General features: G+C 42.5%; 1 protein-coding gene across 3 annotated transcripts in view; it reads right to left on the bottom strand.

The window, feature by feature from the left end:
- Positions 1–1594: 1594 nt before the first annotated feature.
- Positions 1595–27542, bottom strand: part of DSP (desmoplakin) — a 48116-nt gene continuing 22168 nt past the window's right edge. Inside the window, exons 5-24 of one of the 3 annotated variants that reach the window (XM_079984884.1) lie at positions 26814–26942; positions 26002–26052; positions 25110–25271; positions 24461–24565; positions 23684–23779; positions 22564–22689; positions 21810–21962; positions 20914–21068; positions 19933–20059; positions 19283–19499; positions 17763–17974; positions 16740–16906; positions 16000–16138; positions 14861–15054; positions 13581–13743; positions 13152–13235; positions 12035–12142; positions 11139–11237; positions 7060–9354; positions 1595–4983 (exon numbers count right to left, since the gene is read on the bottom strand). In XM_079984884.1, coding sequence (XP_079841010.1) covers positions 1777–4983; positions 7060–9354; positions 11139–11237; positions 12035–12142; positions 13152–13235; positions 13581–13743; positions 14861–15054; positions 16000–16138; positions 16740–16906; positions 17763–17974; positions 19283–19499; positions 19933–20059; positions 20914–21068; positions 21810–21962; positions 22564–22689; positions 23684–23779; positions 24461–24565; positions 25110–25271; positions 26002–26052; positions 26814–26942 — 7989 coding nt within the window. In that variant the 3' untranslated portion in view covers positions 1595–1776. The remainder of the gene's footprint in view (positions 4984–7059; positions 9355–11138; positions 11238–12034; positions 12143–13151; positions 13236–13580; positions 13744–14860; positions 15055–15999; positions 16139–16739; positions 16907–17762; positions 17975–19282; positions 19500–19932; positions 20060–20913; positions 21069–21809; positions 21963–22563; positions 22690–23683; positions 23780–24460; positions 24566–25109; positions 25272–26001; positions 26053–26813; positions 26943–27542) is intronic. The other 2 variants (XM_079984885.1, XM_079984886.1) reach the window with 2 other exon arrangements.

The raw sequence follows: 27542 nt of genomic DNA, 5'->3' as shown, positions 1-27542 counted from the left end.
CACCCACCCTCTCATCCTGGATTAGTAAAGGGGTTGCCCATTTATAGAACATTCAGTTGGAAGATTCTGCTGACATGTGTTGGAACACTGCAACATGAGATTATGATAATTTGTAAGTAAAAATGGCAAGTGTCATTTTTCCTCCTTTCCCTAATTTCTACTATATGCATCCTTGTCTAACTTGCGTATTGTCAAAGTGTGCTGTCTCCCCAAATCACAGGTGTATCCCCACCAGGTATAGATAAGTAACCACTATAAAACAGCCACGCTAACACGGGTTCCTGTGCTTTGTTCCCCTACTCTTTCCAGCAACGCTGTTTTTTGAGTAGAAGTTCTTGCAATAGATGGATACATAAAGGATGCTTTAAATGGTGGCTACGATATAAGCCACCCGTGTCTTGCTTTTCTGAGAGAAAAGAAATTTGTTCCCATGCTAAACTCACTGATGGTTTGCCACAGAAGAGAGCTAAGAGAGATACCATAGCTCAGGTGTAGAGCATATGATGTAGCAGGTCCCAGATTCAAATCCTTTGTTTTTGAAGTATCAGATGGTAGGTAATGGAGAAGACCTCTGCCTAAGGCTCTGGTGATGGAAAAGACACTTCAGCCAGTCAGAGCAGTCAGTATTGGGTTAGATAGAACAAATACTCTGGTCTGATAGAAGGCAGCTTCCTATGTTCCTATGATCAAGTAAGTTTTAAATGAATGGATGCAGTTCTCCACATCTGTACTTCAGCATTTAGCAATGGAGGTGTAGATCTAGAAAACTGCTCACCAGTTACTTCCGATAGGAAACCAGAAGAAATTTGGAATGTACTTGGCAATGGCTTCCCATCCACTTCCATGGTTTCTAGTGATCATATTCCCACCATGAATTTAAAGTGCCTAGCCTCCTTGACAACCACAGATATTTACAGCTGAGATCTGAAGCAGCCATTAAACGTGAGACTAAGGGAACCTCCACTTCGCAGTACTCACTATGCAGTCGACTACTGCAGCTAGTTTAGCCACTGCCAAGCATGCACGCAAAACAAACACTTAATGTCAAGATATTTACCACAAAGGAATCAAAGGTGGTTAATTATTTTTTTTTATTGCCAGAATAGTAAATGTTACACAGATGGGCCTGCATGGTATTACCCGGGTTACACGCAAGCAAAAAATGAATAGAAATGTTTGGCCACAGCAAAAGAAAAGGCACATTCTAATAAATCAGCCCTAATAAAAGCAGTGTGACCAAATGAGAATATAGCATAGCACAATTGGGAATAACATTTGTTGGAGAGGGTTTTCAGACCATCACCGTTGTGCAGTGCAACATCCACATTGATAAAAAAGTGGCTTTAAAAACATCAACACTGATAAAAAACAATATGAAGCCTGGGATAATAGTTTGTGGCCATGCATGACTATTTGAAGGGAACAAAAGCAAATGCTAAATACATGAGAAAAGATGCTTGCACACCAACATCAGAGAGAGAACTTGCCTCCTCCATTTACTATGAGAAGTCTGCACCCAAGACATTTAGAAAGCATGCACACATGCAAGTGAGTTGTATATATATATACATGTATGGAGAAGCACAGCATCCCATCCAGAAAGATTTATTTTATTGGCATTTGGGTTTGGCTTCTATTCTGCAGCTTAACTATTTCACCCAAGCAAGTGCTAATATCACCAACAACCAGTTCTTTCTGTTTGTTAAAACAAAGAAGGAATACAGATCCCAGCAGATGCTTCCCATGCTAAATTCAGATAGGCTAGCTAGCTAATGACTAGCGCCCAAGCGAGCTGCTGCTGCTGACGGTTGTATAGGAATAAGAATACGAGGCATTTGTGTTTGCATCAAAGCTTCCTCTCCTCGATCCACTGCGCGAGCCTGAGCGGGATCCACTGCGGGATCCACTGCGCGAACCTGGTGCCGAAGAGACATTGTATGGGCTGGAGATGCCTTTGGATGAAACCGAAGAAGCTTCCAGTAACCGGAGCCCAGTTATGTCTTCCACCATCGAACGATTCATTGCATCTCTGAAGGAGATTTTCAGCTTTGTTTTGGGACAGGTCAAAATCTTCGCATAGTTGCTGGTGTCTTGTAACCTCTGGGCTGTCCGGCCATCAATCAGCCCTTTTCGAATGGCTTCTTCGGTACTTATTCTCCCACGGACTTCGGGGTCAATAAGACCTCCGGTGATAAACTGAAACTCAAGGAAGCGCTGGCCAGCCTCGTAAGGAAGCCACTTTTCCTTCACAGCCTCTGCGGCTGACATTCTGTTTCGGCCCTTGATGCCTTCAAACCCTATGAAGGCTTTATGAGCTGGCTTCAGCCGTGTCGACATCTCGTGGTCAATGAGGCCTTGGGCGACCGCTTCCTGAAGGGAAAGCCGCTGGCCTGTGACAGGGCATATTATGCCTCCCGTGCAAGCTTGCGCTTCCAGCAAACGCTGGGCAGTAATGCTGTCAACAATGCCCCGTTGCACGGCTTCTGAAATGGAGATCTTCTCCAAATTTTCTGTGTCAAATATGGCTGCGATTGGACTCGTTTCCTCGAGGGACTCAGAAAAGGAGCCGGAGCCGGAGCCCGAGCTGCTCTTTAGCTTGATAGATGAACTCTTGATACTCAGTACCGTAGGGGAACGAGTGGACTCGTGTCTGAAAACTTCATCACCGCCATTCCTGCAAGCAATCATGTCTGCAAACTGAGTGAGGCTTAATGACCCGGAACGGTATTGCTCAAAAAATTTCTTGTCCACAAGGCCTTTGTCAATGGCGTCCTGGATGTCATACTGGTGGCCCGTTTTCCTGTCAACAAGCACTACCCTTGTGCTCCCATCTGAACCTGTTATAGTGATTTCTTCCCATTCGCATTCCTGGTCAGAAAGCTCCAGGTAAGTGTCATAGTCTATGAGGCCTTTATTGTACGCTTCCTGGACGGACATTTCCTTATTTGTGTCTGGATCTACGATGACGACCCTGCGCTTCCTGAGGGTGTTTTTTTGCGAAGTCTGCACCACTTTCCTCTTCTCTCTCAGGGGCAGGAGACAGAGCCCACTTCCTTCATCGACTATGCACCTTTCTTTCAACTGCAAGTAGGTCAGGTTTTCTTCTGTGTTGGGGTCAAAAAAGCCTTTGGTATCGTCACTGGGATCAGAGAGAATGTTATTCAGCTCTTTGTCGAAGTAGCCACGTTGGTATGCCGTGCCGACTGGCAACCGATGACTTTCCTTTGGGTCGATGATCCCACCAGTGGCTATCTGGGCCTCCAACAAACGAATCCCGTGGCCTCTCTCAATGAGTTCCTTGTTCATTGCTTGGAACAAGGAGATGATGTTTCCCGTTTCTGGATCTTTGTACCCAGTGACTGCTCTTTCAGCAGACAGGAGTTTTTCTTTAAATTCTATTCCAACTAGGCCTCTTTTGTAAGCTTCTTCCACCGTGTGTCGTGAATTGTTCACAGGGTCCACAACAAATCCAGTGGCTGCCTGGGCTTCCAGAAGCTCAAGAGCTGTTCCTGGTCTAACCAAACCTATTTTCATGGCCTGGTAAATGCCAAGCTTCTCTCTGGTGGCCTCGTTATAAATGCCAGCTATGCAGCTGGAGCCCTGGAGGAAATCTTTGATTCGGTCGCTGACTTCTTCAACCGTGATTACTCCACTTTCCAGATCATTTGCCGTCGACTCCCGAATGATGCCAGAGTCTACTAACTCAGAAATGTCAATGGGCTTCCTGATGCCTTGGAATGACATGCTTCTCTTCTGCACAGGAAGGAGGAGCAAACCAGTGTGTGGTTCGATTCTGCATTTCGCCCTCAGCTTCGTGTAACTTATGGCCTTCTTGGTGATCGGGTCAATTAAGTTATTTAAACTCTGAGGTTGGTTCAAGGATCTGACCAGGTCTCGATCAATCAGCCCACGAGCTAAAGCGATGTCTTTTGGCAAGAACACACTGTTGATGGGGTCAACGATTCCTCCCGCAGCCAGCTGAGCTTCAAGGAGACGTATCCCGGTCTCCCTGTCAATAAGCTGTTTACCGATGGCTTGTGCCACAGGCACGGTTTTCCCTGAGAAGGGATCTTTAAATCCGGTGATAGCCTTTTCAGCGGTGTAGATTTGCTCCCGGTCATCAAAATCAATCAGGTCTCTAGCGACTGCACTGTCCACGCTGAGAAGTTCGTTGCGGTGGGGGTCAATCACACCTCCGGTGGCTGCCTGGGCTTCCAAAAGGAAGACGGTGTTCTCTGGGCTGAGAAGCTGCTTCCGTTTAGCCTCCACCAGGGAATACTTGTCCTTAGGGCTAAGAGAGGCCCCGGCTATAGCCCCAGCTCCTCTGAGATAGGGTTCGAGATCAGCAGCAACTTCCTCCACGGATTTCTGCCCCCTCAGCAGCTTATCCAGGGTGGACTTGTCTATCAGCTGGCATTCGTACAGCTGGACAGCAGTTATTTTTTTCCGCAGGCCATTGAAGAGTAATTTGGAAGGGTCAATGGCAAAGTCATCTTCTGTCTGGGTGACTCTGTTGGCCACATATGGGCGCTGCTTCAGTTTCTCAATTTCCCTTTGCAACCTCAGGCGCTCAGCCTCCATCTCCGACTGGCTCTTTCTGCTTGTCTCTTCCAAGCGGCTACGGTACCTCTCTTCAACCCTCTTCATCTCTGCCTGCAGCCTCTCAATCTCTATCAGCAAGGCACTCTTCTCCCTCTCGCTCTTATCTCGCTCGGACTCAATCTTCCTGATTGTCTCTTCCTTCCGGGAATATTGGCTCTTCCACTGATTTAAGTCGTTCAGGATTTGCTGCTTCTCATTCTCCAGCCGCATTTTCAAGCGGGATTCTGACTCCAGTGTGCCTTTGGCCCGATTCAGCTCTTCCTCCAACCTCAGCAACCTTGCTTTGTCTTGTTCCAAGGCATTAATTTTTATCAGCAGCGCTTCTCGTTCCTGCATAATATGAGTATACTGGGATTTGGATTCTTGGATCCTATGGGATGTCTATGGTTTTTTTTTAAAAGAAAGAAATAAACAAGGAGAAAATTAGTGCCTCTTCTTAACATCCTATATTCCCTATACTTCAACCTATCCTATAAGGGGTACTGGATAACTATGGCCCTGAGTAATAAATATGATGTTTTGGATGCAGCTGTGGATTTGTTTTATTAATACAGGACAGTACACTGATAGAAATGGGCTAAAAAGTATTCTAACAGGAGATTCTGGGGCATGACCCAGCAAACTGGGGTCCTGCCAGTTTCAGTGGAAAGATTAAGCATGTGTTTAACAGCGCAGTCCTACACGTCTACTCAGAAGTAAGACCCACAGAATTAAATGGGGATTACTCCCAGGCAAGCGTGCATAGGACTGCAGTCTTTTGCATACAGCACAATCCTATCTCTTCCCTTTGAAATCAACAGGAATTAAAAATACTTAGCTTGGGGTGGATTGTACTGTCAGTGCTTAATATTTTCCCTTTCTCACCTGTACATATATATGACATGCAGTCTTAATTTTGACAGTAGTCTAGCAGAAGCTAAGTATTTTGGGATGCCTGCACTTCAGTACTGCCTCTGATAAAATCTTGTGTCTACTGAAAGGGGACCTTCATCTTGCTCTGCTTACAAAACATATGTATCACGACATCAAATCCAGACTGATCTTACCTGGAGCCGATTTACCCACATTAACAAAAAAAAAAAAAAAAACCAAAACCAAAAAACTAATTACTTAATTCCACAATCTTTTTCTTCTTTCAAAAAAGCGCTTATTTTGAGACTACAGCTAGACTAATGGATAAAGTTCCATCACGTATCTTATGTGATGAATCTGAGTGAATGAAAGTACATAGATAATAATGTGCGTGTAAATTACAGGTGTGGGGAGGGGACAATGAGAGCAAACAGATACCCCACTGAGGAAAATACTGCTTGTGGACCAATCTTGCACTAGCAAACCAATATAGTTCAGCAAACATTGCTTAAGGTAGGCTCTCCATTCATTTCAATGAGTGGAGTGAATTGATATGAATTGAGGCTGAACTGTAGCAATGCCTGATAGGTTGCTCCTAGTAAACGAAGACAGGGAAACCTAACTATCATTTTACTTGAAAATTATGAGCCCAAGCTTCTAGGCAAAATGGGCAGACTCCAACACAGAAGAAAGCACACTTGAGGCAATGTCAATAGGCTTAAGTATGCTCTTCTCTGTGCAGGATTGTGACTCATAGATTTCTTTCTTTTTTTTTAAGAAAGAAATGAAAGCAGTGACATGTATAGCATGCACACATACAAACACACATATATAATTATGTATAATGTGCATTTTAGACAATATACAGGTACATAAGCAGCAATAAAATGTATACCAAATATACAACACCAGTATAACTATGTATACACTTTTGCATATGTACACTTTTTAAGGTATTCATGTATGTATTTATGTATATACATATACTACCCTACAGCAAAATAAAGAATGAGAAGAGCAAAGGAGATAAGGATAAGCTCCAATATGCAACTTCATGAATAACATATTGTATAACCCTCTTTGGGGGTTGAGATGTCAAGAGTAACTGAACTTCAGGGGGTAGCTTCTGTAAGAACAGGTTTCGGAAATATGGCCTGGTCTTCAAAGTCCTGCTCCTTTCTAAGGATGATGAAGAGTTGACCAATTTTCCATAGGAAAAATGCTAAATTCTACTGGAATGACATATCACCCAAATATTTTTTTTAAGCACCAAAGGTAACAAAAGCAGATGCTAGGTAAGATTTATATCTCCTTTGCACTAGTCTAGAAGCGACCCAAATCTGGGCCTAAAGCTAAGAACATAAGAACAGCCTGCAGGATCAGGCCAATGGCCAATCTAGTCCAGCATCCTGTTCTCACAGTGGCCAATCAAATGCCTGTAAGAGACCTGCACTTAGAGGCCAGTTGGAATTTTTATATCAAATTTAAAAAGGAATCAATTAAAACCAATATACATAAATTTAGGGTCCAATGATTGGTTGGAAATGCATTTGGTGTTGAATTATTTGAGGGACAGTAAAGTTGTGATCAAATATTTGTGAATACCTCCATAGCCTGCTTTTGGAATTTCTCAATTTCCTGTCTCAAATTGTCCCTTTCTTTCTGTAAACCATTTATCAGACCCTGAAGTTCCAGGGTATGCTTGCTGCTTGTTTGTAGTTGACTCTTAAGTTCAATAATTGTGGCATTTTTTTCCTCATCCACTTCACTTCTGCCCCTTCTTAGATCATCATACTCCAATCTCACATTACGCAGCTCTTCCTCTAACATCAAGTGTTCTTTTGTAAGGTTCTCGGTAAGAGACTGAAGTCTTTCGATTTCTATTTTGCACTCATTGAGGCTTTTGCTCTTGTCCTCAATAGCCTTTTGCAAGTGCTCGTTGCGCATGTGAGCTTGTTTTAGATTCTCTTGCTCTTGGACCACCTGGCGGCGCAAGGTTTCAATCTCTGAAGTGTACTTCCTTATCTCCTCCAAGTATCTCTGCTTTTCCCTCATCTGACCATCTAGCACCTCTCTCTGGTGCTTCAAGTCATCTTCACTCCTTTTCTTGACCATCGAGACCTCCTCTATCTGCTGAGTAAGGTTTGTGATCTTGACAGATTGCTCTCTGTAAGACCTCCTCATAGATTCTAACTCTGCTTCCACTTCCTTCCTCTTGGCACTTTCTTCTGCTATGGCTCTAGCCTGCCTACTAAGCTCCTCCTCCAGCTTGCGTTTCTGCTGCTGCAGCTCTTTCATTGTGCCCTGCAGCCTTGTGCTTTCTTGATCTTTCCCTTTTTTGTCCTGGGCAAGCCTCTCGTATTCGCTTTTTAGCCGTCCCAGTTCCTGCTCTTGGACTTTCAACCTGCTGATGGTCTCTGTGGCATTGATGTTTACTTTCTCCAAATCGTACTGGACTCTTTGCAATCGGATATTCTCCTCCTCCATAGACTTCCTCTGGTTTGTTTCTGCTTCTAGCAACTTTCTCAGCTTTTCAATCTCTTTGTTTTTGTCCTTAATTGTCCTCCCAGCATCGTCAAGAGACTGCTTGTAACGCATGGTCTCCTCGGAGTATTTCTGGACAGTCTGTTTTAACTCAATCTCAAGCTGCTGCTTCTTTTGCGAGATCTCAGAGCCAATGGCTTTTTGCTGGTGAGCATTTTCTTCCACTTGTCTAAGGTTCTCCGATGTCTGACTTATAGTGTTCTTCAGTCTCCTAATTTCCTCACATAAGCTCCTATTTTCTCTCACGACATTGTCGAGCTGTGCTCGGTAATTACTGGATTCCTCGTCCTTCTGCAGTGTCACCTGATTTATTGTGGTCTTTGTGATATTAATCTCAGTCTCATACTTGTTCTTTAAACTAATAATTTCCTCGTCATAACTGTTCCTTACCTTAGCCAATTCATTCTCAAGTTCCCATCGGCTTTTAGCCTCTTCCTGCAGCTGAATCTTTACTCTTTCAAGCTCCTTGGTTTTGTCCTGGATGGTCAAAGCAGCATCTTCAAGCGCTTGCTTGTACCTCGCGTTGTCTTCGTTGCGCAGATGAATGATCTGTTTTAGCTCCAGCTCGATCTGCTGCTTCTGCTGAGCCACCTCCGAGCCGCAAGCCTTCTGCTGAAGAATGTTTTCTTCTGCTCTCCTCCGCTGCTCTGTAGCATCCAAAATGCTGTCATTGAGCCTGATGATCTCATCCTTCAGATCTCTGTTCTCTCTCTGCAGCTTATCAATCTGGGCTCGGAGGTTTTTGGCATCGTCTTCTTTCTGGGATGCTATCTGGTGGATGGTGGTCTTCTTAATGTTAATCTCGGTTTCATACTTGTTCTTTATATTACTCATCTCCTCATTAAACTGGTTTCTTACCTTAGCCAGCTCATTCTCATATTCTCTCTTCCGATTCCCCTCGTCCTGGAGAAGCACCCTTAACCTTTCTATCTCGTACTCCTTCTCCTTGATGACTTTCTCAGATTCTATCTTTTGCCAACCAAGGCTTTCTTTCTCATTCTGCCTTGTCTTCTGCAGTTGGTCAAAGTCAGTCTTCTGCTGGTCATATCTGTCCTCCAATAGCTTCCTTTTCCTCTTCTCGTCTTCAATCTCATAAGTCAGCCTTGTTATTCTGTCATTCAGATCTTTTATTTGAGCATAGCACTTGTCCAAGTTTTGTTTGGCAGAGCCACCATCCAACTCTGCTTGCCTCTTCATCTCTTCCAAACCCATCAGTTTGGCCTTCAGCTGGGAAATTTCCAACTGGTACTTCTGTAGGTTTTGCTCCAGGAATTTGTGCTTATTGCTGTTATCGGAATTGGCATCTCTGGCTAGTCTCAGCTCTTCTTCCAATAGTTCTATTTTGGTGCTTTTCATCTGCAGATTCAGAAAGCATGAAAGATAAAAATTACCTATCGTAACCATTTTTGACCAACAGCATGCTAGTCATTCACACACACACCCCCCAAAAAATCACCACTCTACAGCTAATTTTAATAAAATGCCCTTTCGCTGTTTGGTTATTTTATTTTATTTTATTTTATTTTAAAAACTTCACATTCTCTTGTTAACCATAATGGACAAGACTCTTGACATTCTCAACGAGGCCTTTTTAATATGTCATGGTTTTCAGTGCAAAAGTCCTAATGCACCAGAAAACATTGGATCTCGAGGAATATATGCTACTCTATGTCAAGCTCTGAAAGCAGACTTAAACCAGAGCTCTGGGGTTCATTTTCTGGTTTTTACACATTTGTTAGCCTAGGAAAACATTTTTAAAGGCGTGATATAAAATGTTTTTTTGAAATAAAGAAACTTGTTGATCGCATATCATGTCTGAACCAATATTGGACCAAATAGAAAACATCTGTGCATAAACCAGGTGTCCACAAACAGGCCAATTTATACAAAAAGGAAAAAGAGGGGAAGGCACTAATGCTCACAGCGGCCACTAAATACTATTCTCCCTCTTGGATGCCCTGCACACTAATCTCAATATGTGAATGAAAACTGGTTCCTTAACAGCAACTGAACATTACTCTGTACATTCTCAGGATCCTGTTTTTATTGCTTCATGTGTTCAATGGCCAAGACTGGGCATCCAAAGCCATGCTTAAATTCAGGTTGTGCCCGATGTAAAGCTGGTGCAAAACCAAATTCAGGGGTCCCAAACTTGAGGGAGTGACGACTGAAGCTAAAATGAAAAATCACATCTACTCAGGGTGGATTTGATTTAAATCAAATTGATTTAAATCACTAGTCAATAAGACTTGCCTTAAATCACTAGTCAGTAAGACTTGATTTAAATCATTTTTTTTACAGAAAGACTCATTCTTGCTGGTATAATCTTAATATTTACAACCAGATGAAGGTTTCATGAAAAACTTAAAACAAATCCTTATTTCCTGATGAATAGCCTTTGGCGTATAATGTAACTTAAATAGAAAACTATATTTAGAAAGATTTTTTCCTCAAAAAACATTTTATTTTAAAAATCCAATTTAAATCAAAAAAATCTGATTAAAATTTTAAAAAATCCAATTTTTTCCAATTTTTTTTTAAATCATTGTTTTTTTATCCACCCTGCATGTACTGTAACAGGAATAACCAGGAATCAATCTACACAGGCAACAAATCATCTGATAGTAGCTCATTCCTGTACTGTAACAGGAATAACCAGGAATCAATCTACACAGGCAACAAATCATCTGATAGTAGCTATTACAACTTCAAACTGCAGATGAGCCCATCACTTTCTTGAAGGATGCCTCATGGGGGAAAAAAGCCTCATGCATCTAAACAACTAACATATCCAGGAAACCTACTTTAAAATCTTCCTAATATACCCATTTTTTAATGTGCAGGGAGCAGCATTTGTTTTACGGGAAACAGTGTTCAAACAAGGAATCGGCTCTATCTGCAGTCTAAATTGGTCTGGTCCACAAAAGGCTGTATTGTAGGAATCTGCTGAATGCACGCTTCAAATTTAAGACTAAAAAAGCTGACTCGTGTATAGCAAGAAAATTAGGTTTCCATTATAGAAGTGTAGCCTTAGAATGTTATTTATTATTGCATGAAGGTATTATTAACAGCATCAAAAATATTTACAAAAAACCTAGGAACTGGACAATTCACAATACATGAAGGAAGAGGGATATTACCTTTAAATCTTCCAAGCTCTTTAACATTTCACTCAAAAACTTGTAATAGTCTCCTGATTTTGTAAGAAGTTCAATGTAACGAGACTGGATCTCGGCAGCCTGCGTGGAGAGGGAGGGAAAAAGCAATCTATTGTCAACCTATCCCAAACGCTATGTTTCGTCTGCATCAACAGGCCTGAGCTTTTGTGTTGTTATTATTTTAACATAAAATTTCAGCCTAATTCTAGATTGACTCTGACGTAAATATAAAGGTAAAAGACCCCTGGCAGTTAAGTCCAGTTGCAAACGACTCTGGGGTTGCGGCGCTCATCTCACTTTACTGGCCGAGGGAGCCAACACTTGTCCGCAGACAGTTTTTTAGGGTCATGTGGCCAGCATGACTAAGCCGCTTCTGGTGAAACCAGAGCAGTGCACGGAAATGCCATTTACCTTCCCGCCGGAGCGGTACCTATTTATCTACTTGCACTGGCATGCTTTCGAACTGCTAAGTTGGCAGAAGCTGGGACCGAGCAAAGGGAGCTCACCCCGTCGCGGGGATTCGAACCAGCGACCTTCTGATCGGCAAGCCCTAGGCTCTGTAGTTTAACCCACAGAGCTACCCGCATCGACAAAAAGATACATTACCATAATAGGAGTTAGTAGCTCCTTTTGAGTACCTAAAGAAGTTACAAGAGATGCAAGCAATTTCTGATTCTTTTAATTCTTTAATTTCTGATTCTGATTTGCTTGAAATACATTATGCTTAATAACGTTGGCGTCAATGAACCTGTTTCCTGCACCTGTTGAATTTCCAACTTTTCCTGGTCTGCGGTGGTTCCCTTTTCGGATGTTTTGTACCCTTGGATGACTTTAGCTAGTGCAAAATTATCATGAAAATGTACTTTATTGTCACTTACCTCTTTCAGAATTAGCCCCGAAGGAGACTGGACCATGCTGCGCTTAATGGGAATGTTCAGCAAAGTCTCCAGTCCTGAGCAATAAGCTGCAGCCTGCAGTTCGTAATCCTGCAGAAGGAGAAGAAAACACAATTCATTTTGTAAAGACAGCCACCATATGCCTCCTGACCTGGATTTTCAGACTGCAGGGAGGCAATAACCTACTCTTTCAACCTTTTGACATCAGCTGAAGACCTGGTTATCTGCCCAGATTTCTGGTGGAATTTTGGTGCCAGTGTTGATGTTTATTTTAGCTGGCTGGTCGTAAATATCTCCCTTGTTTTTAGTCCCTGTGTGATGTATTAAATTTGCAAGCTGCTCTGGAACTACACTTGTAATGAAGAGTGTGTTTTAGACAGACAGATAATAAATAAAACCCCAAATCCTGATTTTAAGAATCAGTACAGTAGAGGGTCAGAAGAGAAAGTAGTTGCTAAAAAAATAATAAGAAAAGCATTTAAAACCAGACATGGTGGAAAGATAGAGAAACTTTTTCCCACAACTTGCATTAAAAAATCTCTGAATGAAAGGCAACAGAAAAGGATTTATTGTACAAGCAGATCAATGGAGTTTAAATAACATGTCTTAAACTTCCAAAAATCAGCCCCATGATTAAACCAGACAGGGGTATGACAGAATGATTTGGGAATAAGACCCACTGATTTTTTCTATTTCAAATGCTTTCTAGAAGTATGCTCAGTACAGCAATCTGAACAGAACTACTAGAAACACAAAAATAAAAACAAAATCACAAGATAATCCTGTGCATATTTTCTTTCCCTTGGCGTAGCCACCTCAGATTGTTGTCAGTATTTGTGATTTTCCAAATTTGCCCTGGAAGTTTTGGACCAGCCAGACTACCATGGATACACTTCCAGAAATACAGAGGCTGTCAGTGAATCTGTATCTTGTAAACTTTGGTTTGCCCAGTAACCAAGCCTATTGTGCTGAGAAATGTGAGTGTGTGAGGGGTGAGAAGGATTTAGTCTAGAATTAAGAAGAGAGAGGGGAGCCTTGCAGGATTAAGCTCTTGTAGGAAAAGATATATTCTTAGGGGAATGTTCAAAAATAACAGTACCTTGATTGCAGCTGAGCACACCTCTGCATTCTTCATCACATCTTCCACTCTGTCTCGTTTGCTTGTGATTTCAGCATGTAAGTTCTGCAAAAAAGCCAACCCCACAATATTAATTTTATCAGATTTCTAGCTGTCATGTCTTCTTTTGGTTCAGGAAAATGGCAACACTTGTCAATCACTCCACTGATGATACTATATCTCTCATGGTGATCCCAAGAGACAATTGTGGTGACAAAGATGTATAAAGCAAGCTTAGCTGAGATGGGATTTGAAATCAGGACATCAAGCTCATAACTTGCACCCTTAATCATTATTGCATTAGCAGGGATTCTGACACAAACTCCTAATACTTCGCCGAATCTAAGTTGGTTTCACATCAGCCAAATTACTTAGGGAAAACACTTTGCAACACTGAGTGCAAGACAATACCTTTTGCTCCTGCAGATATCTCATGACGGTGCTAACATCTCCCAACTTCATGGCTTCAATAGTTTCCTGCCGGCGCCTGGCATCACAAATCCATTTATTCAGAGCCTGGTAAAGATCCCGATAGGTTTTCAGCTGCTTCACCTGTTTTTCTAAATCCCAGGTCCTGTAAGACAAAGTAGCAACACATGAAGCTGCCTTAAACTAATTCACACCACTAGCCTATGCAGCCCAGTGCTGCCCACTATGATTAAACGCAATCTTCCAGATGTGAGATAGAGGTCTTTGCAAGCAGAATTAATCCTAGGACCAATACACAAAGCATATGACCTCCGCTGAGCCACGGCCTCTTCCTAAGAACAGAAAGAGATCCACTTTGCTACTTCAAAAAGTCCCAAGTTAATGTACGTATCATGCAATATCTGCATACCATGCAACAGCTGCAATATAGATTAACGTATGCCAACATAAAAGCCTTCTGCTTTAAAAGCCACCAGCCAGTAGTGGATAGCTCAGTGAAGCAATGGCACTCAGCTGACCTCCCACCAGCTGAATTGCTGCTGCTTACCGGGAGGGAGAATGTGAAGGGTGAAGCTGCAGGGAGGTCAGAATTGTGCAAACACACTGGCAGAGCCAATCCAGCGCTCCTGCCAGTGTGTTTGCTCCACACTGACCTGCATTCTACCTCAACCCCTCTCCTTTCCCGTAAACAGCAGCAACTCAGTTGCTGGAAGGTCAAGGAAGGTCCTCCAACATTCTGTGTGACATTCCATTCTAAACATAACATATAAACTGGAATCTTCATAGAAGTAGCTGTAGTTTCCTAGCGAAGCACGTTTTCAGCTACCACGATCTTAAGTCAAACACTCATCAGTTCAGTCTGGAAATGACTTGGTGTTATGTATGAACCCAGCCCAGCAGCTTAACTTTGGCTTATTAAGTATGGTTAAAAGTCACTCATCAACCAAGGTCTGTGGCTGGTTTACAAACCATACCTAATGTTAACCTGGACCTCCTTAACTATGGCTGAAGAGCTGGCACAGCCCCAAAGCTAGAGAGTTATGAATCTAGAGCAGCAAAAATGCAAACCACTGTCAAGGCTCAGCTGATCTCCCTGGTGCCTTTAACTATTACAGGAACTAGAAAGTCAAGTTTTAAATTATTATTTTTGCAAGATGCCTCAGCTTTAACTATTAGCTATGGTTAGCATTGATGTGTACACGAGGTCTACAGCTTACTGAACACCTGATTTGAAGTTTACTCTTTAGAAATCACAAACAAACCTGTCATCGATCTGCTTATCCACCCTTTGCCAACGGTCTGTGAGATGCCCGACTTTTTCAGTGAACTTTCCAAGATCTAAATCGTGGAGAGGATACGCCTGGCAAGACTGCGAGTGGACCTGGTGAGCCCTCTGCAGCTCTGCCTCCAAGGTACTAAGCAGCGACTTCTTCATACTAAGGTCTCCTTTCATTTTCTGGAAAAAAATAAGCAACAGAATAATCTATCTTCAGATCTCACCAGAAAGTAAACACAACCACAACATAATCCAGACAGCTGCAAGAAAGGGCAGAATAGGTTGCATATGATCAAATTTAACATACAGTGGTGCCTCGCAAGACGAACGCCTCGCAAAACGAAAAACTCGCAAGACGAAAGAGTTTTCCGTTTTTGAGTCATTCCGCAAGACAAATTTCCCTATGGGCTTGCTTCGCAAGAAGAAAGCCCATAGGGAAATCTCCGGGGACCTCTTTTAAATGCTGGCGGTGGGGAGCAAAGCCTGTCGCCCCCCTCCGGCCTTCAGAAGAGGTCCAGGAAGGCCGGCGGGGGCCGAAAGGCTTTGCTCCCCACCGCCAGCATTTTAAAAGCGGTCCGGGATAGCAGGGAAGCTTCTCCGCTGTCCCGGGGCAATCTTAAAATGCTGGCGGTCGGCAGCAAAGCCCTCCTGTCCCCGGAGCTTGCCTTCTGAAGGCTGGCGGTGGGAAGAAAAGCCCTTGCCCCCCCCCCCAGCCTTCAGAAGAGGTCGGGGGACAGACTGTCCCCGGACCTGGTCTGAAGGCGGTTTCCATAGGAACGCATTGATTGATTTTCAATGCATTCCTATGGGAAACCGTGCTTCGCAAGACGAAAAACTCGCAAGAAGAAAAAACTTCCGGAACGAATTAATTTCGTCTTGCGAGGCACCACTGTATCTAGCAATATTTAGAGAATGCAAACAATCATAAACTGGATTATTTTTTCATAGGAAATAGAATGTGTTAATTTATGGAAGAAGACCAAATTATAAATCGTAATATACAAATGTATTATAACATTAAGCTTTCCCCCCCTATATTTAAAAACAGCACAAAGTCTTTAAGACATTGTGAGTAACCAATTCATGGCTCAATCTCCGATATATACATAAAACCCTCTCTCTTACCTTCAGGCAGGCTCGATAAGCTTCCACTTTATCTGGGTCCAAAGAAAGAGTATCCTCTTCTGTAAGTCTGACTTCGAACACTCGGATCACATCTTCTGTTTGGAGAATTGCCTGGAGCAGGGACCTCAGCGCATTCAAGCTATAGCAAAACAATGCCATCAGAAAGTCATATGCAGGGTTGGGAAAAGATCATTTGCTTTCAGTCTCTTTTCTCTCCACCCCTCATTGCTCGGGAGTAAGTGCCACTGGACACAGCAGAACTTAATTCTGAGTAACAGGCATAGCATTGCTCTATGAAGTTGGTTTTGGTCGCCAGTCGATTCTAAGGAAATTTGAGCCCGCACACAAACTGTTCCACATGCAAACTGAGTAATAGGTATAGAAAACGAAACTGGACGCCTTCATCTGCCCCAAGTGCAATAAAACATGTCTCTCTCCTATCAGTCTCCACAACTACAGCAGGCGTTACGGTTTGACTTCACCCCTGATGGCACACTTTCCCATCGTCTCTCGAGATGGATGGATGTCAACAACAGTTTAGAAAACTAGGCATCTGCATAAATGACGCTGCTTTGTACAGCTTATTTTGCTGAAGAAGTTGGACTGCCTTGGTTAGAGTTACCTTAGTTTAAAATATTAACAGTTACGGGTGTATTTTGGATTTAAATCCTTAAAACATGCAGCTGATTAAATAAAAGCACTAATCACTAAAAAATAACCATGCTTGTCTGTTTCCTTACCTGTCCAAATAACCAGCAGAGACCCCATTAATATTTTCCAGTTTCTGAAACAAGGTACTTATTTCAGACTGCAAATAGAGATACTTTTCAGAGCCTCTAAACCTGGGGAGATAATCTTTCTGCCCATTGAGAGCGACCGCTATTGCCTGAGAATCATTTTGTATACCCTGAGAGAGAGAGAGAGAGAGAGAGAGAGAGAGAGAGAGAGAGAGAGAAGAAATGTTATTTATTCTCACACACTTCTTAAGATCACATTAACAACCTGCAATTGATGTATCATCTATCTTGCCCCACAGAACATGTGTTTCATGTTTAAGAAAATAAAAGGACTGAAAGAGATGTTCAGACACTTTTCTCTTTGGTATGCAATCCCATAATAAGCAACTTCTAGTACAAATCCCCAAAAGCTTCCTACTATCCTTTCAAGCTCTCCGCACACACATACTGTTCAGGGACCAGATCCACCAGCTGTGAAAGATGGCCATCTTTGCAAGCTAAGAAATTCTGATTGGATGAGATAAATGCGTATTTTTTAAAAGTCTGCCAGAGAGTTGTTAGGACTGACAGGGGCAGGGTCTTCTCAGTGACTGATATTAAATGTGCTGCGCTGCTTATAAACAAGTGGAGCTGATGGGTGTTTTATTGTGATAATGTTGTGTCCATCTAGTTCAGTATTTTCTAGTGACGGGCAACTGCCCTCCAGGTCTCAGGCAGATCTCTCGTGTCACATATTAGCTGATCCTTGGCTCTCTGCCACTGAGCTATGGTCTCTCTCCTAGTAGCTGCTGTAATACTTGCTCTAGCATAGATAGACGTCATCTCATGACCTCACTGCACAACAGATTGGCCACAAATGCCACCAGTGTTATTATACTAGTGATATCAATTCATCTTGGCACTGCTGGTGCTTCTTAAGAATATGAAGAGTGGAAAAAGAGGGAATCAAGAGGATTTGGGAGAGTTTCATTCAGTCTGAACCACACACAACCATGCTACGCCTGTCCGGTGCAAATCAACAAGTACCTCTAATTCGTTGATTCTGACGGACAGATTCTGGGAGGCCCCTTGGTCTGGCTGAAGGATGGTTCTCTGCGCCATGCGGAGCTCACAGTTCTCGATTTGGCGACGAAGCTTCTGGAGTTCCATAAGCATCCAGGCTTCATGCTTCTCTAGCTCCTGCTTCTGATTCTGGACTTGCTGGGATGAGCCCAGGTGAGTGACTTCAGTTGTCACGACTGGTTTAAAAAAAAGAAAAGAAAAAAAGGGAAAACAACCAGTGGGTCAGTTTTCGGTTTTTAGAAAATTAACCCCTGTGAATCGAGGTGGTGTGACGTCATGGCAAACAATGCGCTGTGGATAGGGAACAACTTGTATGCACTGCTGAATAAGTCTGCCTTCATTTCTCCTGCCCCATCACCTGGCAAAAGAACATGCAAGTGATTGGGCGTGTGCCACGTGAGGTTCTAGATCGGGGTCAGCAAACTTTTTCAGCAGGGGGCCGGTCCACTGTCTCTCAGACTTTGGGGGGGGAGGACTATATTTTTGGGGGTAATGAACAAATTCCTATGCCCCACAAATAACCCAGAGATGCATTTTAAATATAAGGACACATTCTACTCATGTAAAAACACGCTGATTCCCGGACCATCCGTGGGCTGGATTTAGAAGGCGATTGGGCCGGATCCAGCCCCGGGACTTAGTTTGCCTACCCATGTTCCAGATCAGCAGTTCTCAACCTGTGGGTCCCCAGATGTTGTTGGACTACAACTCCCATCATCCCTGAGCTCTGGCCTTGCTAGCTAGGGGTGATGGGAGTTGTAGTTCAACAACATCTGGGGACCCACAGTGGAGAAAGGCTTTTTTAGGTGATTAAAATGTGCTTGCCTATAGCGGTCACCACCCAATCACCTACACACAGACATCAAGTGTGCTATTATTTGGTTAAGTGTACCCATTGAGCCTTTTGGTGAAGCGGAGGCCTACCTATGAGGAAGCTATGGGGAAGGGCTATGGTTCAGTGGTGAATCACATGCTTTGTGTACAAAAGAACCCAGGTTCAATCGCTGACATCTCCAGGTAAGGCTGGAGGAGAACAGTCTCAGAAACTCTGGGGTTCCTGCCAGTCAGCGCAGACCATACTGAACTAGATTTGAAGCTCCCAGAGTAGCTTACATAAACTCAGTAATGAACAAGGCCCTCAGTCTAAAAGGCATGACACAAAAGGAAGAAGCAGTGAGGAGGGAAGAGGACAACAAGCAAACTCAGGAACCACGGACTAATTGTCTGTCAAGTTACTATGTGTCAAGCTGAATGCAGTTCACCAAGTATCTGTTGGCCCAGCATGTATTTGACATTCCTCTATTTCTGCAGTCCCAGACATGGAAGAGGGACACACAATTGACTGCACCCTTGATGAATTGAATGCATGGTTGGTGGGCTGCATTTGGCTCAGTGGGTTGCAAGTTGTGCAAGCTTCCAAGGTGAAGCACGACTACACCCTGCAACAGACGGTGCGGTTACTACCACTCTTGTGGAAAGCTGACCTTGATTTGGTTGCTGCGGACGCTGCTGGTGTTGACCTGGCAGCTGGATGACCAATGTTTGGTAGTGCTTCTGAGCATCGGAGAACTGAGTCTGGATTTTCCTCTTATCCTCATCTGCGAACATCTCCGAGCCCTGGCTGTTCCTGATGAATTCTTGGTAATGAATCTCCAGGTCAGCTATTACTCTCTGGTAATCTTCTCTGCGCATGGTCTTCAGCTGAAATGAACAGGAAGAAACAATTTAAGGAAAAGCAGCCAAAGAAAGCTGATGCAATCCTCCAGAATGATGACTACAGGAGAGGGGCATTCTGGAGAGTTATTTATATTTGTAGGATTAACAATGACAAAATGAGCTAACCGTAGAGGTTTACGTTAGAATGAAGAGCCTAAGGTTGCTTGCAATGGAATGAGCCAATAAAAGGAAACAGGGAGAGTCTTGGTCAGCAAAAGCAAGAGTCGACTGCAGAATTGCCAGTCACGTTATCAGTACAAACAAGGCTTGAGAAAAGGCAGACAGCCCCTGTAAAGTCTAGAATGCATATATCCAAGTCTTATTATATATGTGCTCAAAAGTTAGGAAAAGCGCACATTTGCAAAGATTATGAAAAAAGCTCCTGGTCTAACTTTATAGAAGTCATTTCAACACCCACCTTAGCAATAGTCAGAGCCTTTATCTTCTCAATGTCAATCATGCAGTAATGCCAAGACACCAGGCTTTTCATGTTGATGTAGAGTTGATTCCAGAGAGCCATAATGGCCTCATAGTATTGCTCAATCCTAAGGGGCAATGAATGATGTTAACTCAGCTTCGAAAAGCAACATCAGTGTCTCCTAGTCAACCAGAGGACAAGCGTCCTGAGCAGATAAGGGCTCAAAACCCCAAATAGGAAAATGCAAGTGTTTTCAATATAAATGTGGACTTTTTTCAATGCAGCACATTGACAGCTAGAAGTCAGCTCCTTGTGCAATGATTCCCAAACTGCAGGGCTAAAGTGTGTTGGATACCATATTGGATACATTCAGCTAATGATGTGACCTCGTTTAACCCAAAAGAATACATAAATAAATATGAAAGAACCCTATTCATATTTAATCTGTACTGAATAACCACAAATTAAAACGAATCTGAATTAAATTAAACCATTTTTTTTTTGTTTGTTTCCAGTCAGAATTAGCTTGGCTTAGAATCTGGGAGAAAGGCTGCAAAATGGGCTCTTGAGGGGTGGGGAAAGCCCACTCTCTAGAAAGATTTCCTGTTGCAACACAATGGAGACTGACATTCTATAGCAAGGATGAAGAACTTCTGGTCCTCCAGATGTTCTTGAACACTCATTCCCATCAGCCAACATGGCAAATGCTCCAGGATGATGGGAGTTGGAGTCCCACAACACCTAGAGGTTCCCCTTTCCCTATAGACTTGCTCAAAAGCCAGCACTTCCCACTCAAAACACTCGCTGCCCTTGAGATCCATAAATAATATATAGATGGGTGCACAGAGTCCACCCAGTTACACTGTTATATGTAACTGGGCCCTTTTCTGACCCAATCAAAGATACACAACATACAGAGCTAGGGAAGAACTCACACTTTTTTTCCAAGCAATATGGCTTCAGGTTTTATGAATAACTCACTTGGTCGCCAGATCCACAGCTAATGGATTAGGGGGAGGGATAATGAGACTGACAGATGGCACCAGCATATCGACTCCTCCTGGCCCAGTCACATGCCACTTGCTACGTTCGCTGTTGTCTTTCAAAATGCACTCGTCTCCTTTGCGCATGGTTTTCTATGGAAAAGGCAGGAAAAAACGACTGTCGGCATTAACACACTGGGACAACATAAATACTTAGGATGTAGTTTTCAGTTGCTGCAATTTGTTGGAATCCTCCCTAGGACTAGAAAACTTTTAGTCATAGGTCTGAATACACATATAAAAAAGGCTTGGATACCCAGAGGCCTAGATGTACGGGATTGAAGATGGCATGCATTTCTATTAACATACATACATACATATATATATATATATATATATATATATATATATATATGCATAAAATAACCTCATGTAAAAATTGTTAGGCTAAACTACTACAATACACTGGGGTTGCCCTCTCTGCTCAGAGGTGTGATGCAGAACACCGTAATCTACCATTTGATGGGTCAATCACAGGGTGTTCTCTGTAGCACTTAGAACACATCATACTTCATTCAAGCATGCAGTTTCCCCAACCTTCAGGAATGGCATAGTCCTACGAGGGCTATACCAAGCAATAGATCTGAATGGAGTTCAACTCCATGCATCTTTGGAAACATTTGAAGACATTTCTACCTGAGCACCTGCTTAGCAGCTTCAGTAAAGAAGAAACTAGAACAGATTATTTATCATCCAATACGTTTGGTCTGTTTTAAGCAGATTTTAACTGAAGCTACATAGTAGCCTGCCTCAGGTGCTTGGGATGGGATTGCCAATAAATGTAAAATATATACGATCAACGGTTGAGTAATTAATCAATAGCATGATTCTTACCAGATCTTGTTTGTAGTCACACAGAGCCTTAAGAATGATTGGCTTATTGCTCTTGTAATCAGGGTTCCGTGGCTTTAGCTGAACAATCTTCTTAGACTTATTCACCAAATTTTGCACTTGTCTCTTGTATTCCAAAATTTTCTCTCGCTCACTCTAGAAAGACAGAGAAAGTTTGTCATGGCAAAAAATACTTCTAAACAAGGAACCAAATTCACTAACACAGACCTGCATTTGCTATCGGTCAAATCCAGATTATCTTCAAATTTAAGACAAGTATCTTGGTAGACTTCAGTGGTAACATTTTGAGAAAATCAGAGTTAATATGTTAGAGTTCTATAAACTCTTAAGAGTTATAAACTCTAAAATTAGAGGTTCTGCAATCAATAACAGAGGAAAAGAAAACTAAAAAATCCATCTGAAGTTTCTGAAGTTCTGCTTGAGTACATAAAATGCTGCAGCAGTCCCAAATATATGAAGCATAATATACTCAGTGAAATAGACCAAAGCAGCGACTGCTCATTTTTAATCGCATCAACGTGACAAGAAAACCTGGAAATTGCAATTTCCCCCAGACCTTCTCCTTAACACCTCTCATTTTCCTCATGCAACGGCTTCAAACAGCCACAATGAGCTTTCATGTTGCCTGTCTTTCAAAAACAGTATCTTTCATATACAAGGAAATCTGCCCTTATGGGCTTAGTCCTGCTGAAGTTGAAAGAAACTGTGGGATCTCAAAACAAAGTGGCAACCATACCTCCAACTCTTTGATCTGCTCCAACAGAACTTGCAGGGACATATTCTTATCACAGATGAACTTCTTTCTGATGGAATCCTGTAGATTCTTCAAATAGCTCTCAGTTGACTGGGCTTCCTCAAAAAACTATGCATAAAAAACACACAGACATATGATTATCTAATCACACTAGTGGGGCATAGTGGTTAGAGTGTTGTACTAGCACTTGAGAGACCAGGACTCAAATCCCTACTCAGTCATGAAGGTCACTGGGTGACTTTGGGCCAGTCACTTTCTCTTAGTCTAATTTAACTCACAGGATTGTTGTGGGGATAAAATGAAGTGGGGAGAACCCTCTATATTGCCTTAAACTCCTTGGAGAAAAAGCCAGAACACAAATGTTGTAAAATAAATTAAAGTTGTGAAGTGTACTTTTTGTACATAATGATAACAGTGGGCCCTGAATGAGATTTCGGTAGTCTTGTAGGATCCAACAGACTTTTAAGAGATTAGTAATGCTGAACTCGTAAAATCTACACTGGACTAACAGGCATTAATAGGAAATGCAGCACTTGAACATATGAATACAATCCCCTTTCATGAGTATGGATATATGAAGAATAAATGAAGGAAACTAAACTAAAGACAGCCTCAAAACAAAATAAAAATTTTTTTCCTTCCAGTAGCACCTTAAAAACCAACTAAGTTAGTTCTTGGTATGAGCTTTCGTGTGCATGCACACTTCTTCAGATACCTGAATACTTCTTCAGGTATCTGAAGAAGTGTGCATGCACACGAAAGCTCATACCAAGAACTAACTTAGTTGGTCTTTAAGGTGCTACTGGAAGGAAAAAAAAAATTATTTTGTTTTGACTATGGCAGACCAACACGGCTACCTATCTGTAACTAAAGACAGCCTATTACCTTCAATCCAATTTCAGATGCTTTATTTAGCAAGCCTTCCTTACTACAAGCTAAACTCACAATCTGCCGTTTCTTACTTACTAATAGTTGGAGTGCAAGATACTGCATGTTTGTGAATCCTCTCCCCCCTCCCCCCAAAAAATTATACAACCAAACATAGAGTTTAAATGCTGTTGCTTGGGATTCAGCTTCTAATATCCGTTATGACTGCACACACCTGAAAGTATGCTGCATTCTCCTTGAGATGAACATCAATGCACTTGGTGATCTGGAGAATCCAGCTCCACTGAGTTTGCAGTGTATCCATGTAGGCCTATATATTTAAAGAGTAAATAAATCAGAGTTCATCCTCCATCCATTCATTTCTTTTACCTAGCTAGCAACAAAACCTCTCAAAACTTCCTAAAACAGCTTTGGAGTGAGGAAGAGACGATAAACAGGACTTGGCTTAAAGGAACTGGACTTGCTTAAAGGAAAACCGACAGGAAAACTTGGCCCTCCACTTCAAACACCAAGAGTGGCCCATAGAATCATAGAATTGGAAGAGACCACAAGGGCCATCGAGTCCAACCCCCTGCCAAGCAGGAAACACCATCAGAGCACTCCTGACATATGGTTGTCAAGCCTCTGCTTAAAGACCTCCAAAGAAGGAGACTCCACCACACTCCTTAGCAGCAAATTCCACTGCCGAACAGCTCTTACTGTCAGGAAGTTCTTCCTAATGTTTAGGTGGAATCTTTAAGCATAGTTGTAAACCAGGGCTATAAAACAGTCACTCACACAACCAGAGCAACCAGCCTTTGAATCGTCACACCTGTGGCGTGATCAGCATGCAAGTCGTCCTGCATTGTTTCTAACACTGACTCTTGTTGATCAACCAAAAATGTCAAGGTTCAAGATCTGATTTGCAATACCTTTCACTTCTGTGGAACCTTTGTATCTCACCCTCCAGAAAAAAAGAGCAGAGCAAGAAGGTAGGAAGTTAAAAATATACCTCGATTTTGTCTGAGGCAGGATGCTGGTTGACCACCAGTTGGTCACATTCTTGCTTCAACTTGTTGAGTTCTTTTTCCTTAACTTCCAGTTGGCTCATGCGTTTCTGTATACAGAAAAGGAACAAGCATTAAGGCCAACCTTAAAATAAGAAGGACAGTAAAAGTTGAATGCATATAAGGTCATATCACCAGCATATAGTAAGGTTAGTGGGTTTGTAACTGAATGAAGCTAGTCAAGCCCATTAATTTCAATGGGACTAATACAATCAAGCATATTTATACCGTGGCATAACGTTTATAGGCCTGCAAAACTTCCAGACTTAAATTTGTGCTATATGATAGCAAGAACAGCCTTACTGAATCAAGCACCCAAAAGATCCTTCATACCTTTTTCCTACCACACAAAGTATTATCATCATCACTGATTCATTAATTGCCTTCTGAACAACTGTCTCAAGGAGAATTACACCGAAGATAATTAAAAACAGTTCAAACCCCAGGCCAGCAAATACATTTTTAAAAAAGACTGAAACTGTAACAAGGTAGACAGTCATGGTAAATTTTATTTTATTTATTACATTTATGGTAATGATCCATTTATCCACCTGGGAAAGCCGGTCGGAACAAAGACGTCTTAGCGTAACTTACAGAGAAGGCCTCCTGCTTCCGGGCAATATCGGTGTTCCTGTCACTCCAGTCGTAGAGAAGCTCCTCCTCCTCACAGTCATTGATCCACATGATTTCTCTGCTAGTGGCCTGGATGATGTTTTGCAGCTGGCGCAACTGATCCATTCTCTCAAAGGAGAATCTCTACAAAACATCAAAGTAATGAGCTTCAGACTTAAGGATCAAAGTTTATTGTGCAAACAAAACTGTGGAACAAAACAGAGGGATCAAGACAGAGCTCTGGAAAGCAAATGGCTACACACCCAATGCTCTTTTGCCCCCAATTGGGCTGGGGATACTTTGCACTTTAAAAAAAAAAGAGGGGAAATCTGCATTCTGCTTCATGACAACATTTTTAAAAAATGCAGATGCAGTTGTACCTTGGATCTCAAATGCCTTGGCTCCCTTACAAATCGTCTCCCGAACGACTGAAACCCAGAAGTGAGTGTTCCGGTTTTCCAACATTCTTTTGGGAGCTGAACGTCTGAGGTGGCTTCCTATTGGCTGCAGGAGCTTCCTGCAGCCAATCAGAAGCCACACTTTGGTTTACGAACATTTTGGAAGTCAAATGGACTTCCAGAACGGATTCTGTTCAGCTTCCAAGGTACAACTGTAATGGACATGGGTAAGTTGCCATGCAGAGATACTTCAGCAAGTATTGTCCACAAGTTTTTAGATGCAACTTTATAATTAAGGATTAATTGTTGAAATAAAAGCTAAGAATGGACAAGTTGCACCATGACTGGGCTGAACCTGCACTTTTCATCTTCGTGGGATCCATAGTTGTCTTCCCTGACTCAAAGGATGCTCCACAGCTAAGAAGGCAAATCACACATAACAAGGCCTTCGGAATTTCAGTTGTTCTTTAGCTTACCAGAAGATATTCATATTCCTCCTCCAGCTGATGAACAGCAGCCTTCTCACGCTGTGGACAAAAGAATAAAAAGATAAAGATCTTCTACAAGCTTACAAATTTGACCCATTTACCAAGGGGGCCTCTGCAGAAACAAAATTTAAGATGGAATAATTTGTACAGTCAGTTTCCTAGGGAGCTTCTTTATATCACAAATAGCCACAATCAATGGCCACATGCCTCAGCAAGAAGGGGCAAGGGAATGCTGGCAACCAAAGGACAAGCAGAAGTGGCAAAGGAGACCGTGTTGGGGCTTGACGCCAACCTGAATGGGAAACACAGCGTGCTTTAGATCAGGGATGGGGAACCTGCAACACTCCAGGTGTTGAAGGACTCCAGCTTCCATCATCCCTCACCACTGGCCATGCTGGTTGGAGTTGATGTGAGCTGAATTTCAACAACATCTGGAGGGCTGAAGGGTCCCCAACCCAGGAAGTGTCCAAAAGAGAACAGAGGCAGAAAGAGTGCAGAAAGGAGTGGGTGTAAATATTTAAATATTTTGATAGAATACCAAAATGTGTAATGGAGGCCCCTAGATACATTGCTGCTGACCCCAAGTTAGACTCATTTACAACCATACAAAGTGGGGGGGGGAGAGAGAGAGAGAGAGAGAGAGAGAATGCTCTTTCATGCACCAATACTTCTGAATAAGCAAAACACAGCAGTGCTAAAACAGGGCTCTTTCAAATATTTCACCAGATGTGAAACCGCCAGTTAGCAATTTAAAACAGGCAGTGATGCAAAAAATCAAGGAAGCAGAATCAGTATCTTACCAGGTCAGTTTTGACTTTGTCCAAGTGCCAGCGATAGTCTCCAATGGAATTATGAAATCTCCTGTGGTCGGCAATTTGTTGTTCAATAGCTGCCGCATCAAATCCCCATTTTACTAACTCCATTTCAGACTGAAAGGAAGAATGCACATCTTCTTTAGTGGTTTTTTTATATAGGTGCCGATGTGAAGCAAAATTAAAACAATGGTGCACAAGCAAAGGTATATAGCGCTGCTTTGCAAGGAAGACATAGTTTGGCTGTTACCAGGTGGTTATCCTTGCTTGGGTTATAGTTGCTTGGGGTTACTATTTCACAGGAGTCGTGCAAATCGGAAAAGACTAAAGCCTTCCCCAATGTCCCTTTCTGCTCTACAAAGCAGGGGAGAAGGTAACAGAATAAAACTACCTTTAGGAGCCACAGTAGAGCAGGCACCAAAGAACTTCAGAAGGCATCTGCAGGTAGCTATGGACCAGCAGGAGCCAAGTTATCATGCCACCTTTTTAGAGGGAAGATTAATTTCCACCCAGCCACCCTTTCCAGCCACATTAGTGAAGCAATCGCCCAAATACTATTAAATTTGTGCACCATGTCTTGTTGCTCTGCAGCCCTCAGCTCCATGCACACCATGACAGAAAAACTTTCGTATTTTCTAAATGGTAAAGTTAAGAAAATTTGTAATAATTGGAACTTGAAACTAGCTCTTTCTACACATACACACACACACACACACA

This window comes from Podarcis cretensis, assembly GCF_951804945.1.
Source record: "Podarcis cretensis genome assembly, chromosome: 7".
In the NCBI taxonomy this organism is placed as follows: domain Eukaryota; kingdom Metazoa; phylum Chordata; class Lepidosauria; order Squamata; family Lacertidae; genus Podarcis; species Podarcis cretensis.
The sequence above is the reverse complement of the archived record's forward strand: the minus strand, read 5'-3'. Positions and strand labels throughout refer to the sequence as shown.